This window comes from Homarus americanus, unplaced genomic scaffold, assembly GCF_018991925.1.
Source record: "Homarus americanus isolate GMGI-L3 unplaced genomic scaffold, GMGI_Hamer_2.0 scaffold6317, whole genome shotgun sequence".
Lineage (NCBI taxonomy): Eukaryota > Metazoa > Arthropoda > Malacostraca > Decapoda > Nephropidae > Homarus > Homarus americanus.
This window is the reverse complement of record NW_024730668.1, coordinates 19,510,930-19,530,983: the sequence shown is the minus strand read 5'-3', so window position 1 is coordinate 19,530,983 and position 20,054 is coordinate 19,510,930. Positions and strand designations below refer to the sequence as shown.

The 20,054-nt window shown below is 41.0% G+C and overlaps 1 protein-coding gene across 1 annotated transcript in view; it reads left to right on the top strand.

Moving 5' to 3' along the window:
- LOC121867276 (sodium channel protein 60E-like) overlaps positions 1-20,054 on the top strand; it is a 98,499-nt gene that overhangs the window by 12,598 nt on the left and 65,847 nt on the right. Inside the window, 4 exon segments of the mRNA XM_042367156.1 lie at positions 1,842-2,056; positions 2,442-2,612; positions 9,798-9,904; positions 9,906-9,986. Of these exon segments, the coding sequence (XP_042223090.1) occupies positions 1,842-2,056; positions 2,442-2,612; positions 9,798-9,904; positions 9,906-9,986 (574 nt within the window).

Sequence of the window (20,054 nt, the reverse complement as noted above, 5' to 3'; positions counted from 1 at the left end):
AACGTAACTTAACCTAACACTAAACTAACCTAACACTCAACATATCCTAACCTAACACTAACGTAACCTAACCTCACTAAACTAACCTAACACAAACATGACTCTAACCTAACACTAACGTAACCTAACACTAACATAACTCTAACCTAACACTAACGCAACCTAACACTAACATAACTCTAACCTAACACTAACGTAACTCTAACCTAACACTAAACTAAACCTAACACTAACATAATCCCCTAACCTAACACTAACGTGAACTCTAACCTAACACTAAACCAACCTAACACAAACATAATCCTAACCTAACACTAACGTAACCTAACACTAACATAACTCTAACTTAGCACCAACGTAAACTCAACACTAACATAACTCTAACCCAACACTAACGCAACCTAACACTAACTAACTTAAACTAACACTAACGTACCTAACCAACATTAACTTAACCTAACACAACATAACTCTAACCTAACACTAACGTAACTCTAACCTCACTAAACTAACCTAACACAAACATGACTTAACCTCAACTAACGTAACCCAACACAACATAACTCTAACGCAACCCAACACTAAACATCAACTCTAAAACACTCAAACTTAAGCCCAACACTAACATAACTCAACCTAACACGCAACCTAACACCAATAAACCTAACGTAACACTAACGTAACTCTAACCTAACACTAAACTAACCTAACACTAACATAATTCCAACCTAACACTAACGCATAACTAACCCAACACTAAACTAACCCAACACAAACATAACTCCAACTCAACACTCAACGTAACCTAACACTAAAACAACCTGAAACTAACATAACTCTAACCCAACACTAACGTAATTCTAACCTAACACCAACATAACCTAACACTAACATAACTCTAACCCAACACCAACGTAACCCAACACTAACATAACCAAAACTAACACCAACATAACTCTCAACCCAACACCAACGTAACCTAACACTAACATAACTCTAACTTAACACTATCGTAACCTAACACTAACATAACTCTAACCCAACACTAACGTAACCTGACACTAACATAACTCTAACCCAACACTAACGTAACTAACACTAACATAACTTTAACGCAGTACTAACGCTAACCTAACACTAACGTAACCGAACACTAACATAACTCTAACCTAACACTAACGTAACTCTAACCTAACACTAAACTAACCTAACACAAACATAACTCTAACCTAACACTAACGTAACCTAACACTAAACTAACCGAAACTAACATAACTCTAACCTAACACTAACGTAATTCTAACCTAACACTAACATAACCTAACACTAACATAACTCTAACCTAACACTAACGTAACCTAACACTAACATAACTCTAACCTAACACTAACATAACTCTAACCTAACACTAACGTAACCTAACACAACTCTAACCTAACACTAACGTAACCTAACACTAACATAACTCTAACCTAACACTAACGTAACCGAACACTAACATAACTCTAACCTAACACTAACGTAACCGAACACAAACATAACTCTAACCTAACACTAACGTAACCTAACACTAAACTAACCTAACACTAACATAACTCTAACCTAACACTAACGTAACGTAACGTACCGTAACCTAGCACTAAACTAACCTAACACTAACATAACTCTAACCTAACACTAACGTAACGTAACGTAACCTAACACTAACACTAACTCTAACCTAACCTAAACTAATACTAACCTACCACTAACCTAACACTAACCTAACACTAACCTAACCTAACGTAACCTAACCTAACACTAACCAAACCTAACCTTGTCGTCTCTTCGGTACACAACAGATGAAGTGGTGGACAGAAACTGTGACAAGTGTCGAGAGTGTTGCGTCAATTACCGGATTTGGCTCAAGTTCCAGAATATGATGCATGTGGTTGTGCATGACGCAGTGTTCGACCTGTTCATCATGTTGTGCATCATCATGAACACCGTCTTCCTGGCTATTGAACATCATGGCATGTCTTATGAACTCAATAAAGTGTTGGAAGTTGGTAACAGGGTGAGTATCTCTCGCTGTTTGTATTGGCTCTCTCTCTCTCTCTCTCTCTCTCTCTCTCTCTGCCACCACAAAAGTTCACTCTTGTTCAGTGTTCAATATAAGGAAGTCTAACTGGATTTTTCAACTTCATGTTCTGTCTCGTTGTTCACTGTTGTTCTTATTTGTTCATTATTGATTACTGTTCATAGTGTTTATGATACCCTTTGTTCACCGCTGTTCATTGTATACGTTAAAAAGTTCTTCATCTGCATTCACCCACTCGTAATTCCTAATCCACATTAAGTTCTTCAGCATTCCTAATCCAACATTCCTAATTCACATTATGTTCACCATCCATCCAGCCTTCACCACTCTTAATCCACACTGAACTGTTCATTGTTCACAGGTGTTCACGGCGATATTCACGTTAGAGTGCATCATGAAGTTAATGGCGCTCAGTAAGGAGTTCTTTGTCAACAAGTGGAACGTATTCGACCTGGTCATCGTCCTCGCCTCCCTCCTTGACCTCGCCCTCGAGATAGGCTCCGGTCTATCTGTACTACGGGGCATGAGATTGGTCAGTATTTAGATAGATAGATAGATAGATAGATGGACAGATATATAGATAGATAGATATTCGGTCAAATTTTCATACAACTTCACATTAACTCAAACTGTATATAGACAGTGCTGGTATATAAACTATGTATATAGACAGTGCTGGTATATAAACTATGTATATAGACAGTGCTGGTATATAAACTATGTATATAGAGAGTGCTGGTATATAAACTGTGTATATAGAGAGTGCTGGTATATAAACTATGTATATAGACAGTGCTGGTATATAAACTATGTATATAGACAGTGCTGGTATATAAACTGTATATAGACAGTGCTGGTATATAAACTATGTATATAGACAGTGCTGGTATATAAACTGTATATAGACAGTGCTGGTATATAAACTGTGTATATAGACAGTGCTGGTATATAAACTGTGTATATAGACAGTGCTGGTATATAAACTGTGTATATAGACAGTGCTGCTATATAAACTATGTATATAGACAGTGCTGCTATATAAACTATGTATATAGACAGTGCTGGTATATAAACTGTGTATATAGACAGTGCTGGTATATAAACTGTGTATATAGAGAGTGCTGGTATATAAACTGTGTATATAGACAGTGCTGGTATATAAACTATGTATATAGAGAGTGCTGGTATATAAACTGTGTATATAGACAGTGCTGGTATATAAACTGTGTATATAGACAGTGCTGGTATATAAACTGTGTATATAGACAGTGCTGGTATATAAACTGTGTATATAGACAGTGCTGGTATATAAACTATGTATATAATTAGTGCTGTTATATAAACTATGTATATAGACAGTGCTGGTATATAACTATTATGTATATAGACAGTGCTGGTATATAAACTGTGTATATAGACAGTGCTGGTATATAAACTGTGTATATAGACAGTGCTGGTATATAAACTGTGTATATAGACAGTGCTGGTATATAAACTGTATATATAGACAGTGCTGGTATATAAACTATGTATATAGACAGTGCTGGTATATAAACTATGTATATAGACAGTGCTGGTATATAAACTGTGTATATAGACAGTACTGGTATATAAACTGTGTATATAGACAGTGCTGGTATATAAACTGTGTATATAGACAGTGCTGGTATATAAACTATGTATATAGACAGTGCTGGTATATAAACTATGTATATAGACAGTGCTGGTATATAAACTGTGTATATAGACAGTGCTGGTATATAAACTGTGTATATGACCCAATTGCTGGTATATAAACTATGTATATAGACAGTGCTGGTATATAAAGCTATGTATATAGACAGTGCTGAGTATATAAACTATGTATATAGACAGTGCTGGTATATAAACTAATAATATATAGACAGTGCTCGTATATAAACTGTGTATATAGACTGATGCTGGTATATAAACTATGTATATAGACAGTGCTGGTATATAAACTGTGTATATAGACAGTGCACAATTATATAAACTATGTATATAGACAGTGCTGGTATATAAACTATGTATATAGACAGTGCTGGTATATAAACTATGTATATAGACAGTGCTGGTATATATAAACTGTGTATATAGACAGTGCTGGCCATATAAACTATGTATATAGACAGTGCTGGTATATAAACTGTGTATATAGACAGTGCTGGTATATAAACTATGTATATAGACAGTGCTGGTATATAAACTGTGTATATAGACAGTGCTGGTATATAAACTATGTATATAGACAGTGCTAGTATATAAACTGTGTATATAGACAGTGCTGGTATATAAACTATGTATATAGACAGTGCTGGTATATAAACTATGTATATAGACAGTGCTGGTATATAAACTATGTATATAGACAGTGTTGGTATATAAACTGTGTATATAGACAGTGCTGGTATATAAACTATGTATATAGACAGTGTTGGTATATAAACTGTGTATATAGACAGTGCTGGTATATAAACTATGTATGTAGACAGTGCTGGTATATAAACTGTGTATATAGACAGTGTTGGTATATAAACTGTGTATATAGACAGTGCTGCTATATAAACTGTGTATATAGACAGTGCTGGTATATAAACTGTGTATATAGACAGTGCTGGTATATAAACTATGTATATAGACAGTGCTGGTATATAAACTATGTATATAGACAGTGCTGGTATATAAACGTATATAGACAGTGCTGGTATATAAACTGTGTATATAGACAGTGCTGGTATATAAACTGTGTATAGACAGTGCTGGTATATAAACTGTGTATATAGACAGTGCTGGAAACTGTGTATATAGATGTGTATATAAAGTATATAGAGGGTATATAAACTATGTATATAGACAGTGGTATATAAACTGTATATAGACAGTGCTGGTATATATGTATATAGACAGTGCTGGTATATAAACTGTGTATATAGACAGTGCTGGTATATAAACTGTGTATATAGACAGTGCTGGTATATAAACTATGTATAGACAGTGCTAGGTATTCTATGTATATATGTTGGTATATAAACTATGTATATAGACAGTGCTGGTATATAAACTGTGTATATAGACAGTGCTGTATAAAACTATGTATATAGACAGTAAACTGTGTATAGACAGTGCTGGTATATAAACTATGTATATAGACAGTGCTGGTATATAAACTGTGTATATAGACAGTGCTGTGTATATATAAATATGTAAGGTGCTGGTATATAAACTGTATTGTGCTGGTATATAAACTGTGTATATAGACAGTGCTGGTATATAAACTATGTATATAGACAGTGCTGGTATATAAACTGTGTATATAGACAGTGCTGGTATATAAACTATGTATATAGACAGTGCTGGTATATAAACTGTGTATATAGACAGTGCTGGTATATAAACTATGTATATAGACAGTGCTGGTATATAAACTGTGTATATAGACAGTGCTGGTATATAAACTATGATATATAGACAGTGCTGGTATATAAACTGTGTATATAGACAGTGCTGGTATATAAACTATGTATATAGACAGTGCTGGTATATAAACTATGTATATAGACAGTGCTGGTATATAAACTATATATATAGACAGTGCTGGTATATAAACTGTGTATATAGACAGTGCTGGTATATAAACTATGTATATAGACAGTGCTGGTATATAAACTGTATATAGACAGTGCTGGTATATAAACTATGTATATAGACAGTGCTGGTATATAAACTGTGTATATAGACATTGCTGGTATATAAACTGTGTATATAGACAGTGCTGGTATATAAACTATGTATATAGACAGTGCTGGTATATAAACTATGTATATAGACAGTGCTGGTATATAAACTGTGTATATAGACAGTGCTGGTATATAAACTATGATTATATAGACAGTGCTGGTATATAAACTATGTATATAGACAGTGCTGGTATATAAACTGTGTATATAGACAGTGCTGGTATATAAACTGTGTATATAGACAGTGCTGGTATATAAACTGTGTATATAGACAGTGCTGGTATATAAACTGTGTATATAGACAGTGCTGGTATATAAACTATTATATAGACAGTGCTGGTATATAAACTGTGTATATAGACAGTGCTGGTATATAAACTATGTATATAGACAGCTGGTATATAAACTGTGTATATAGACAGTGCTGGTATATAAACTATATATAGACAGTGCTGGTATATAAACTGTGTATATAGACAGTGCTGGTATATAAACTATATTATAGACAGTGCTGGTATATAAACTATGTATATAGACAGTGCTGGTATATAAACTTATGTATATAGACAGTGCTGGTATATAAACTGTGTATATAGACAGTGCTGGTATATAAACTATGTATATAGACAGTGCTGGTATATAAACTATGTATATAGACAGTGCTGGTATATAAACTATGTATATGACAGTGCTGGTATATAAACTATGTATATAGACAGTGCTGGTATATAAACTGTGTATATAGACAGTGCTGGTATATAAACTATGTATATAGACAGTGCTGGTATATAAACTGTGTATATAGACAGTGCTGGTATATAAACTATATATATAGACAGTGCTGGTATATAAACTGTGTATATAGACAGTGCTGGTATATAAACTATGTATATAGACAGTGCTGGTATATAAACTGTGTATATAGACAGTGCTGGTATATAAACTATTATTATAGACAGTGCTGGTATATAAACTGTGTATATAGACAGTGCTGGTATATAAACTGTATGTATATAGACAGTGCTGGTATATAAACTGTGTATATAGACAGTGCTGGTATATAAACTATATAGACAGTGCTGGTATAAACTGTATATAGACAGTGCTGGTATATAAACTATGTATATAGACAGTGCTGGTATATAAACTGTGTATATAGACAGTGCTGGTATATAAACTGTGTATATAGACAGTGCTGGTATATAAACTATTATATAGACAGTGCTGGTATATAAACTGTGTATATAGACAGTGCTGGTATATAAACTTTATATAGACAGTGCTGGTATATAAACTGTGTATATAGACAGTGCTGGTATATAAACTATGTATATAGACAGTGCTGGTATATAAACTGTGTATATAGACAGTGCTGGTATATAAACTATGTATATAGACAGTGCGGTATATAAACTGTGTATATAGACATGCTGGTATATAAACTATGTATATAGACAGTGCTGGTATATAAACTGTGTATATAGACAGTGCTGGTATATAAACTATGTATATAGACAGTGCTGGTATATAAACTATGTATATAGACAGTGCTGGTATATAAACTTGTGTATATAGACAGTGCTGGTATATAAACTGTGTATATAGACAGTGCTGGTATATAAACTAGTTATAGACAGTGCTGGTATATAAACTGTGTATATAGACAGTGCTGGTATATAAACTATGTATATAGACAGTGCTGGTATATAAACTATATTATAGACAGTGCTGGTATATAAACTATGTATATAGACAGTGCTGGTATATAAACTATGTATATAGACAGTGCTGGTATATAAACTGTGTATATAGACAGTGCTGGTATATAAACTATGTATATAGACAGTGCTGGTATATAAACTGTGTATATAGACAGTGCTGGTATATAAACTTGTATATAGACAGTGCTGGTATATAAACTGTGTATATAGACAGTGCTGGTATATAAACTATGTATATGGACAGTGCTGGTATATAAACTATGTATATAGACAGTGCTGGTATATAAACTATGTATATAGACAGTGCTGGTATATAAACTATGTATATAGACAGTGCTGGTATATAAACTGTGTATATAGACAGTGCTGGTATATAAACTATGTATATAGACAGTGCTGGTATATAATAATATATAGACAGTGCTGGTATATAAACTGTGTATATAGACAGTGCTGGTATATAAACTATGTATATAGACAGTGCTGGTATATAAACTATGTATATAGACAGTGCTGGTATATAAACTATGTATATAGACAGTGCTGGTATATAAACTATATATATAGACAGTGCTGGTATATAAACAAGTACAGTCCCATTCACTAATGTGTTTACAGCGGCTCTTTATATAAACAATCCACAAATCATTATCTTCGAGATATTTGTTTTAATATTGTTTTAATTTGATTCCGTAGTGTGTTTTATTATTGTGAGTTTCCTTCTGTTGAATGTAGACAAACACAACGCTGCCACACTGTACAAAACCTGACGACCCTTTGTAAACACACTAGTGAAGGGAACTGGACGTAGACAGTGATGGTATATAAACTATGTATATACTGTAGACTGTTTATGTTGAAAGTACCTTTTAAATTTTAAGTTAGGTAGAAAGTGTTGGTTTAAATTTCAGGTTTAGGTAGAAAATACAGTTTATTGAAAAAGTACAGGTTTAAATTTCAGGTTTAGGTAGAAAGTACAGGTTTTACTAGAAGGTACGGGTTTAAATTTCAGGTTTAGGTAGAAAATACGGGTTTAAATTTCAGGTTTGGGAAGAACGTGCAGGTTTAAATTTCAGGTTTAAGTAAAAAGAATGGCTTTATGTTTCAAGTTTGGGTAGAAAGTACTGATTTAAATTTCGGCTTTAGATAGAAAGTACAGGTTTAAATTTCAGGTTTAGGGAGAAAGTACAGGTTTAAATTTCAGGTTTAGGTAGAAAGTACAGGTTTAAATTTCAGGTTTGCATAGAAAGTACAGGTTTAAATTTCAGGTTTAGGGAAAAAGTACAGGTTTAAATTTCAGGTTTAGGGAGAAAGTACAGGTATAAATTTCAGGTTTAAGTAGAAAGTAATGCTTTAAATTTCAGGGTTAGGTAGAAAGTACAGGTCTAAATTTCAGGTTTAGGTAGGAAGTACGGGTTTAAATTTCAGGTTTAGGAAGAAAGTACAGGTTTAGGTCTAATTTTAAATACTTCACTCGAGTACTTTCCCTCATCCACCTGTGCTTTGAGATTTTTTTTCCTTGTAACACGACGAAAGTTTCTCAACCTTTCTCTCGCCAAAATCAAACTTTTCCTTCACGTAATTGTTGACATTGTGATATCATCTTCCTTCTCCTTCCTTTCTTCCTTCTTTTTCTTCCTTCTTCCTTTTTTCTTTTTTCCTTCTTCCTTCTTCCTTCTTCCTTCCTTCCTTCTTCCTTCCTTCCTTCCTTCCTTCCTTCCTTCCTTTTCCTTCCTTCCTTCCTTCCTTCCTTCCTTCCTTCCTTCCTTCTTCCTTCCTTCCTTCCTTCCTTCTTCCTTCCTTCTTCCTTTCTTTCTTCCTTCTTCCCTTCCTTCTTCCTTCTTCCTTCCTTCCTTCTTCCTTCTTCCTTCCTTCCTTTCTTCCTTCTTCCTTCCTTCTTCCTTCCTTCCTTCCTTCCTTCCTTCCTTCCTTCCTTCTTCCTTCCTTCCTTCCTTCTCCTTCCCTTCTTCCTCTTCCTCCTTTCTTCTCCTTCCTTCCTTCTTGCTTCTTTCACAAACAGATTTTCCCTACACTTTCTCGCTTTCTTTCTCATTCTCTTTCACCTTGTTTTTCTCCTCTCTCTTCTCTCTCTCCTTTATCTCTCTCTGCACACACACACACACACACACACACACACACACATTCTCACCCACTCCCTCCTTCTTCCTTCACCCTGCTCCTCCTTCTTCCACCTTACCCCTCCTTCTCTCACCGTACTCCTCCTTCTCTCCCCGACAGTTACGAGTGCTCAAGTTAGCTCAGTCGTGGCGGACTATGCGAGTCTTACTGTATATCATTGTGTCGACGCTGGGAGCCCTTGGGAACCTCACCTTTGTTCTCATCATCATATATCTTTGCCGTGATTGGGATGCAGTTGTTTGGCAAGAATTACACGGCCAAGAACTTCGCCCCTGACCCCGTGCCCAGGTGAGTGCATATTTGATTGGTGCCCAGGTGAGTATGTTTGTTTGGGGGGTATGTTTTGATGACTTGTGCCCAGGTGAGTGTGTTGTGTAAGTGTTTTGGATGACTTGTGCCCAGGAGTGTGTTGGGGGGGTGTTTTGATGACTTGTGCCCAGGTGAGTGTTGGGGTATGTTTGATGACTTGTGCCCAGGTGAGTGTTGGGGTATGTTTGATGACTTGCCCAGGTGAGTGTGTTTGTTTGGTAGTGTTTTGATGACTTGTGCCCAGGTGAGTGTGTTGGGGGTGAAGGTTTTGATGACTTGTGCCCAGGTGAGTGTGTGTTGGGGGTATGTTTTGATGACTTGTGCCCAGGTGAGTGTGTTTGTTTGAGGTATGTTTTGATGACTTGTGCCCAGGTGAGTGTTTGTTTGAGGTATGTTTTGATGCTTGTGCCCAGGTGAGTGTGTTTGGGGGGGTATGTTTTGATGACTTGTGCCCAGGTGAGTGGTTTGTTTGAGGTATGTTTTGATGACTTGTGCCCAGGTGAGTGTGTTGGGGGTATGTTTTGATGACTTGTGCCCAGGTGAGTGTGTTTGTTTGAGGTATGTTTTGATGACTTGTGCCCAGGTGAGTGTGTTGGGGGTATGTTTTGGATGACTTGTGCCCAGGTGAGTGTGTTTGTTTATATGTTTTGATGACTTGTGCCCAGGTGAGTGTGTTTGTTTGAGGTATGTTTTGATGACTTGTGCCCAGGTGGAGTGTGTTTGAGGTATGTTTGATGACTTGTGCCCAGGTGAGTGTGTTTGGGGGTATGTTTTGGATGACTTGTGCCCAGGTGAGTGTGTTTGTTTGAGGTATGTTTTGATGACTTGTGCCCAGGTGAGTGTGTTTGGGGGGAGTGTTTGATGACTTGTGCCCAGGTGAGTGTGTTTGTTTGAGGTATGTTTTGATGACTTGTGCCCAGGTGAGTGTGTTGGGGGGTATGTTTTGATGACTTGAGCCCAGGTGAGTGTGTTTGGGGGGTATGTTTTGGATGACTTGTGCCCAGGTGAGTGTGTTTGGGGGGTATGTTTTGATGACTTGTGCCCAGGTGAGTGTGTTTGTTTGAGGTATGTTGATGACTCCAGCCCAGGTGAGTGTGTTTGGGGGGTATGTTTTGATGACTTGTGCCCAGGTGAGTGTGTTGGGGGTATGTTTTGATGACTTGTGCCCAGGTGAGTGTGTTTGTTTGAGGTATGTTTTGATGATCCGTCAGAGTGTGTTGGGGGTATGTTTTGATGATCTGCCAGGAGTGTGTTGGGGGTATGTTTTGATGACTTGTGCCCAGGTGAGTGTGTGTTTGGGGGTATGTTTTGATGACTTGTGCCCAGGTGAGTGTGTTTGTTTGAGGTATGTTTTGATGACTTGTGCCCAGGTGAGTGTGTTGGGGGGTGTTTTGATGACTTGTGCCCAGGTGAGTGTGTGTTTGGGGGTATGTTTTGATGACTTGTACCAGGTGAGTGTGTTTGGGTATGTTTTGATGACCTGCCCAGGTGAGTGTGTTTGTTTGAGGTATGTTTTGGATGACTTGTGCCCAGGTGAGTGTGTTTGTTTGAGGTATGTTTTGATGACTTGTGCCCAGGTGAGTGTGTTTGTTTGGGGTATGTTTGATGACTTGTGCCCAGGAGTGTGTTGGTTGATGGTTTTGATGACTTGTGCCCAGGTGAGTGTGTTTTTGAGGTATGTTTTGATGACTGTGCCCAGGTGAGTGTGTTTGTTTGAGGTATGTTTGATGATCATGCAGGTGAGTGTGTTTGTTTGAGGTATGTTTTGATGACTTGTGCCCAGGTGAGTGTGTTTGTTTGAGGTGTGTTTTGGATGATTGTGCCCAGGTGAGTGTGTTTGTTTGAGTATGTTTTGGATGACTTGTGCCTGAAAGGAGTGTTGGTTTTGAGGTTTGATGACTTGTGCCCAGGTGAGTGTGTTTGTTTGAGGTATGTTTTGATGACTTGTGCCCAGGTGAGTGTGTTTGTTTGAGGTGTTTTGATGACTTGTGCCCAGGTGAGTGTGTTTGTTTGAGGTATGTTTGATGACTTGTGCCCAGGTGAGTGTGTTTGTTTGAGGTATGTTTTGATGACTTATGCCAAACTCATCATACAGCACACGTATGAGTAATCCCCCATCATTTTAAGTATGATAAGTTAGAGGAAACATACGATTGTGTGTGAATAAACTTATTAAGAATTCTAGTCATATATAGACACCTTTTCCACACCCATCTTATTGTGCGGGGAAATACATGTGTGTGAGATGATGTATATGTGACTTGTGTGTGTATGGAATAATGTATATGTGACTTGTGTGTGTATGGGTTAATGTATATGTGACTTGTGTGTGTATGGGATAATGTATATGTGACTTGTGTGTGTATGGGATAATGTATATGTGACTTGTGTGTGTATGGGGTAATGTATGTGACTTGTGTGTGTATGGGATAATGTATGTGACTATATATATGATAATGTATATATGTCTGTCTGTCTCACTTGTCTGTCTGTGTCTGTCTGTCTCACCAGCATGTCTGTCTTATCTCCCTAACGTATCTGGTTCGTCTGTCTGTATGTCTGTCTGTCTGTCTGTATGTCTGTCTGTCTGTCTGTCTGTCTGTCTGTCTGTCTGTCTGTCTGTCTGTATGTCTGTCTGTCTGTCTGTCTGTTCGTCTGTCTGTCTGTTCGTCTGTCTGTCTGTCTGCTGTCTGTTCGTCTGTCTGTTCGTCTGTCTGTCTGCTCGTCTACCAGTATACTATTACTTCCTATCTACCAATTTATACACAAACTTATAAATCAATTCGTTAGTTTCTGTTCGTTATATGACCTCCTAACGTAAAGCTCAAAATATTAACTAATTCGTAAGGCACATTTGCTATGACTTAGGAAGTTAATTTCGTTGCTTTCGTATTATTAAAGTCGTATTTACGTTATAATAATCTTGGAAATATTATTGGTCAGGGTCGATTATCTGCCCTTGTTTATTGGGTCTAATTAGGAAAGTTGACTCTCCTTTCTTCTTCCTTGTACATGTAATCGTATCTGTATTTGTATCTTTATCTATACTTCTATTTAAACCAGTACTATAAATATCTCTACTGGTGTCTTGTGTCCCAGTAACCCCGACAATAACTCAAACAACTGATATAAACAAAACAAAACCTGGATAATTTTAAACCATCACGGTGTATAAGAATTATTTTTGGTCTATCCCCTCACAAGACGACGTCAGATGAACACACTTACATTACACACACACACACACACACACACACACACACACACACACCGCTCCTAACCCCACATTTCTTTTTATATAAATCAAGTTTTTAAATAACTACATAACAAGTGATAAATGTTATTCTTGACGATATAAAACTTGTCTTGGAATTCCACTACACGAAGAGGAGAATAGTTTTAGTGTCGTACCCAACGTTTGTTTTCGTCCGCAGGGTTTATGCGTGTGGGTACATTGTGGGAGAGATCTTTGGGTGTGGGGGCTTGGGTGGTCGAGATGGTGGTGGTGTTTGATGTTGTGTGACGTGTGAGATAAGATACTCTGGAAGCTTGAGTGTTAAAGCGACGTAAACACCGTGCTTGTTGTTGTGGGGTTTATATATACTGTTTTATCTTTTGACGCCCTCGCTGTAAAAGAATTGCTCTCAAAGGACAGAGCTGCCGAATGATAGTCTGGCGTAGCTTCCATAAGGTGCCATTGTGGTAGCCAGCTTCACCAATGTGTGTTGGGGTGGAAAGGAAGGCTGGTGAACGTTAGTCTGGCATGGCTTCATAAGTGTGCCATTGTGGGGTGGAGAGGCTGGTGAACGTTAGTCTGTCTTCATAAGTGTGTCTCATTGTGGGGTGCTGGAAGGCTGGCAGACATAGTCTCTTCCATGGGAAGTGTGTGTTGTGGGGTGGAGAGGAGATACAGTGAGCCGTTAGTCTGGCTGTAAGCTTCCATAAGGTTATTTAATTAAACTTACAGGAATTGGAGGCGTGAACGTTGTCTGGCGTAGCTACAAGTGTGTCATTGTGGTGCTGGAAGGTGGCAGGCGTTAGTCTGGCTTAAGCTTCGCAAAGTGTGTCGTGTGAATTGGAGGCTGGCGGGCGTTAGTCTGGCTGTAGCTCCATAGAGTGTGTCATTGTGGGGTGGAGGAGGCTGGCGGAGGCGTGTGGCCAGTGTGTCGTGTGGGGTGGAGGCTGGTGGACGTTGGTCTGGCATGGCTTATAGATGTGTGTCATTGTGGGTGGGAAGGTTTGGTATGTGACTGGTCTATAAATTAATATCATTGTGGGGTGGAGGCTGGTGAAAGACGTTAATGTAAACCTTAAATTAATGTGTCGTTGTGGGGTGGGGAAGGCGTGAACATTGGTCTGGCATGGCTTTACTTAAGTGTGTCATTGTGGGTGGAGGAGGCTGGTGAACGTTAGTCTGGCATGGCTTCCATAAGTGTGTCATTGTGGGGTGGGAGGCTGGTAGACGTTAGTCTGTGGCCTTCCATGATGTGTCATTGTGGGGTGATTGGAGGGCTGGTAGACGTGATGGTCTGCGTCGTAACTATAGATGTGTTTCATTGTGGGGTGGGGAGGAGGCTGGTGACCGTTAGTCATGGCCATAGTGTGTGTCGTTGTGGGGTGGAGGGAGAGGCTGTTAGACGTTAGTCTGGCGTAACCATAAGTGTCATTGTGGGGTGGAAGGCTGGTTAGACATTAGTCTGGCATGGCTTCCAAAATACCAAATACTCGTTATGCAGAATTGGAGAGGCTGGCGAATGCCAAGTCTGTAGCTTCATTATGTCATTATGCAGGGTGGAGAGCTGATGAGCGATGAGTCTGGCGTATTCCATAAGTGTATCATTGTAAATTGGAGGCTGGTCAGCCAGTCATGGCTTCCATAAGTGTGTCATTGTGGGTGGAGAGAGGGGCGGTAGACGTTGGTCTGGCGTAACTTCCATAGGAGTGTGTCATTATGTGGGGTGGAGGCTGGTGAGCATTAGTCTGGCAGCTATAGAATGTGTCATTGTATTAGGGTGGAGGCTGGTGAACGTTAGTCAGCGCCTTCCTGCGATATGTCGTGTGCAGGTGGAGGCTGGTGAACGTGGTCTGTAGCTTCCATGATCATGTCATTATTGGTGGAGGAGGCTGGTAAGACGTTAGTCTAAGCCAAGTGTCATCATTGTAGAGGGTGGTAGACGTTGGTCTGGCGTAGCTTCCATAAAGTGTGTCATTTGGAATCTTAACAAATTAATGTCATTGTGGGGTGGAGGAGGCTGGTTGAACGTTAGTCTGGTAATGGCTTCCATGAGTGTGTCAGTTGTGGGGTGGGGAGGCTGATGAACGTTAGTCAGCGCTTCCACAGTGTGTCATTGTGGAGGAGGCTGGTGGACGTTAGTGGCCCATAGGTGTATCATTGTGGGGTGGGGAGGCTGGCAGACGATATTGGCGTATTAGCTTCCATAAGTGTGTCATTGTGGTGGAGGCTGGCAGACGTTAAGTCTGGCGTGGCCTGTAAGTCATCCTCGTGGGGTGGAGGTGGTGAACTGGTCTGGCAAGCTGCAAATTAATAATCGTGTGGGGAATTGGAGAAATGGTAGACGTTAGTCAATGTTCATAAAGTGTGTCATTGGTGGAGGAGGCTATGAGTGTCTCATTGTGGGGTGGAGGAGGCTGGTGAACGTTAGTCAGCTATGAGGAAGTGTGTCATTGTAATTAGAGGAGGCTGGTGGGCGTTAGTCGTGGCTATGAAATTAATGTCATTGTGAAGTCAGAGAGGAAGCTAGTGAACGTCCAGTCTGGCATGGCTGTAGTCTCGTGGGGTGGAGGCTGGTGAATGTTAGTCTAGCTTCCTTAAGTGTCATTGTATGCGGTGGAGACAAGTCTGGCGCCCTTCTATAGAGTGTCGGTGCTGGAGAGGAAGGCTGGTGGATGTTAGTCTGGCGTAAACTGCAAGTGTGTCATTGTATGAGGTGGAGGCTGGTGAACGTTGGTCTGGCGTAGCTATGGGAAAGTGTAACTGCAGCTGGGGTGGAGGAAGGCTGGTGGATGTTAGTCTGTGCTTCCATCCTGTGATTCAAATCGTAGGCGATGGAGTACAGAACCTCTCCTGTTGCAGGTTTCAGATCTTGCTTGACCCAGGTGTGGGGAACAGGTGTTGTGCAGAGGTACTGTGGTGCATGCTGACACCAGACCATGAATCTTGAACCCTACAGTGTATACACCAGCCCTGACCATCCTGGTATGCATAGCCCTAGTGCCCTGTGTATACAGTCCTGAACCCTACAGTATATGACCTGAACCCTTCCTCGGTATACATGGTCAGACCCTTCCTCGATATACATGGCCTAGACCACCTGGAGTATACATGGCCTGAACCCATACAAATGTGCATGGCCTCAGGCCTTCTGTAGTAGCCTGATCCTGGGCCTTCTTGAACGTTAGTCTGGCGTAGCTTCCATCCTAGCAGTTAAAAGTCGGGCGTTAGAGTACATCAGAGACTCCTCACTATTGTTACCCGGGTTCGAATCTGCTTTGACCAGGTGTGAGACAGGTGTTGTGCAGGTACTCTTAGTGCCGTCCTGTACTGACACCGAACCCATGAATCTTGAACCCTTCCTGAAGTATACATAGCCCTGAACCCTTCCTGAAGTATGCATAGCCCTGAACCCTTCCTGTAGTATACACAGTCCTGAACCCTTCCTGAGGTATACATAGCCCTGAACCCTCCAGTACATAGTCCTGAACCCTTCCTCCAGTATACATAGCCCTGAACCCTTCCTGAAGTATACATAGCCCTGAACCTTCCCTGAAGTATGCATAGCCCTGAGCCCTTCCTGTAGTATACACAGTCCTGAACCCTTCCTGAGGTATACATAGCCCTGAACCCTTCCTGAAGTATGCATAGCCCGAACCCTTCCTCCAGTATACATAGACCTGAACCCTTACTCCAGTATACATAGTCCTGAACCCTTCCTCCAGTATACATAGTCCTGAACCCTTCCTCCAGTATACATAGCCCTGAACCCTTCCTCCACTATACATAGCCCTAAACCCTTCCTCCAGTATACATAGCCCTTGAACCCTTCCTCCAGTATACTTAGCCCTGAACTCTTTCTGAGGTATACATAGCCTGAACCCTTACTCCAGTATTCATAGCCCTGAACCCTTCCTCCAGTATACATAGTCCTGAACACTTACTCCAGTATACATAGTCCTGAACCCCTCTGGAGGTATACATAGCCCCTGAACCCTTCCCTCCAGTATACATAGCCCTGAACCCTTCCTCCAGTATACATAGCCCTAACCCTTCCTCCAGTATACATAGCCCTGAACCCTTCCTCCAGTATACATAGTCCTGAACCTTCCTGAGGTATACATAGTCCTGAACCCCCTGAGGTATACATAGCCCTGAACCCTTCCTCCAGTATACATAGCCCTGAACCTTCCTCCAGTATACATAGCCCTGAACCTTCCTCCAGTATACATAGCCCTGAACCCTTCCTCCAGTATACATAGCCCTGAACCTTCCCTCCAGTATACATATAGCCCTGAACCCTTCCTGAGGTATACATAGTCCTGAACCTTCCTGAGGTATACATAGTCCTGAACCCTTCCTGAGGTATACAGCCCTGAACCCTTCCTCCAGTATACATAGCCCTGAACCCTTACTCCAGTATACATAGTCCTGAACCCTTCCTCCAGTATACATAGCCCTGAACCGCTACTCCTCCAGTATACATAGCCCTGAACCCTTCCTCCAGTATACAAGCCCTGAACCCCTTCCTCCAGTATACATAGCCCTGAACCGCTACTCCAGTATACATAGCCCTGAACCCTACTCCAGTCATACATAGCCCTGAACCTTCCTCCAGTATAGATAGCCTGAACCCTTCCTCCAGTATACATAGCCCTGAACCTTCCTCCAGTATACATAGCCCTGAACCCTTTCCTCCAGTATGCATAGCCCTGAACCCTTACTCCAGTATACATAGCCCTGAACCCTTCCCTCCAGTATACATAGCCCTGAACCCTTACTCCAGTATACATAGTCCTGAACCCTTACTCCAGTATACATAGTCCTGAACCCTTCTCCAGTATACATAGCCCTGAACCCTTCCTCCAGTATACATAGCCCTGAACCCTTACTCCAACTGCCTGGAACCTTACTCCAGTAGACATAGTCCTGAACCCTTCCTCCAGTATACATAGCACTGAACCCTTCCTCCAGTATACATTGCCCTGAACCCTTACTCCAGTATACATAGTCCTGAACCTTCCCTCCAGTCTACATAGCCCTGAACCCTTCATCAGGTATACATAGCCCTGAACCCTTCCTCCAGTATACATAGCCCTGAACCCTTACTCTAGTAGCCTATACATAGCCCTGAACTTACTCCAGTATACATAGTCCTGAACCCTTCCTCCAGTATACATAGCCCTGAACCCTTCCTCCAGTATAGATAGCCCTGAACCCTTCCTCCAGTATACATAGCCCTGAACCTCCTCCAGTATACATACCCTGAACCCTTACTCCAGTATACATAAGCCCTGAACCCTACTCCAGTATACATAGTCCTGAACCCTTCCTCCAGTATACATAGCCCTGAACCCTTCCCTCCAGTATACATAGCCCCGAACCCTACTCCAGTATACAGTCCTGAACCCTTCCTCCAGTATACATAGCCCTGGAGCCCTTCATCAGGTATACATAGGCCCCTGAACCCTTCCTCCAGTATACATAGCCCTGAACCCTACTCCAGTATACATAGCCCTGAACCCCTACTCCAGTATACATAGTCCTGAACCCTTCCTCCAGTATACATAGCCCCTGAACCTCCTCCAGTATACATGTCCTGAACCCCTCCAGTATACATAGCCCTGAACCCTTCCTCCAGTATACATAGCCCCTGAACCCTTCATCCAGTATACATAGCCCTGAACCCTTCCTCCAGTATACATAGCCCCTGAACCCTACTCCAGTATACATAGCCCCGAACCCTACTCCAGTATACATAGTCCTGAACCCTTCCTCCAGTATACATAGCCCCTGAACCCTTACTCAGTATACATAGCCCTGAACCCTACTCCAGTATACATAGCCCTGAACCCTTACTCCAGTATACATACCGAACCCTCCTCCAGTATACATAGCCCCTGAACCCTTCCTCCAGTATACATAGCCCTGAACCCTTACCCAGTATACATAGTCCTGAACCCTTCCTCCAGTATACATAGCCCTGAACCCTTCATCCAGTATATAGCCCCTGAACCCTTCCTCCAGTATACATAGCCCTGAACCCTACTCCAGTATACATAGCCCTGAACCCTACCTCCAGTATACATAGTCCTGAACCTTACTCCAGTATACATAGCCTGAACCCTTCCTCCTCCAGTATACATAGCTCCTGAACCCTTCCTCCAGTATACATAGCCCTGAACCCTTCCCTCCAGTATACATAGCCTGAACCCTTACTCCAGTATACATAGTCCTGAACCCCTCATCCATATACATAGCCCTGAACCCCTTACTCCAGTATACATAGCCCTGAACCCTTCCTGAGGTATACATAGCCCCTGAACCCTTACTCCAGTATACATAGCCCTGAACCCTTACTTCCAGTATACAGTACATGATGTAAATCAATTAAAATATTGAAATTCGACCAATCTCAATGAGGAAGAAGATGGGACAGGAGAGGGAAAGGAAGGAGAGGCAGCGGAGAGAGAGAGAGGGCAGGAGAGAGAGAGGCAGCAGGAGAGAGGGGAGGCAGCAGGAGAGAGGAAAGGGAGGAGAGAGGGAGGCAGCAGGGGAGAGAGGGGAGGCAGCAGGAGAGAGAGAGGGCAGCTGGAGAGAGAGAGAGAGAGAGGGCAGCAGGAGAGAGATAGGGGCAGCAGGAGAGAGATAGGGGCAGCAGGAGAGGGAGAGAGAGAGAGGCAGCAGAGAGAGGGAAGCAGGAGGAGAGAAGGAGGCAGCAGGAGAGAGAGAGGCAGCAGGAGAGAGGGGAGGCAGCAGGAGAGAGAGAGGGCAGCTGGAGAGAGAGAGAGAGAGAGGGGCAGCAGGAGAGAGAT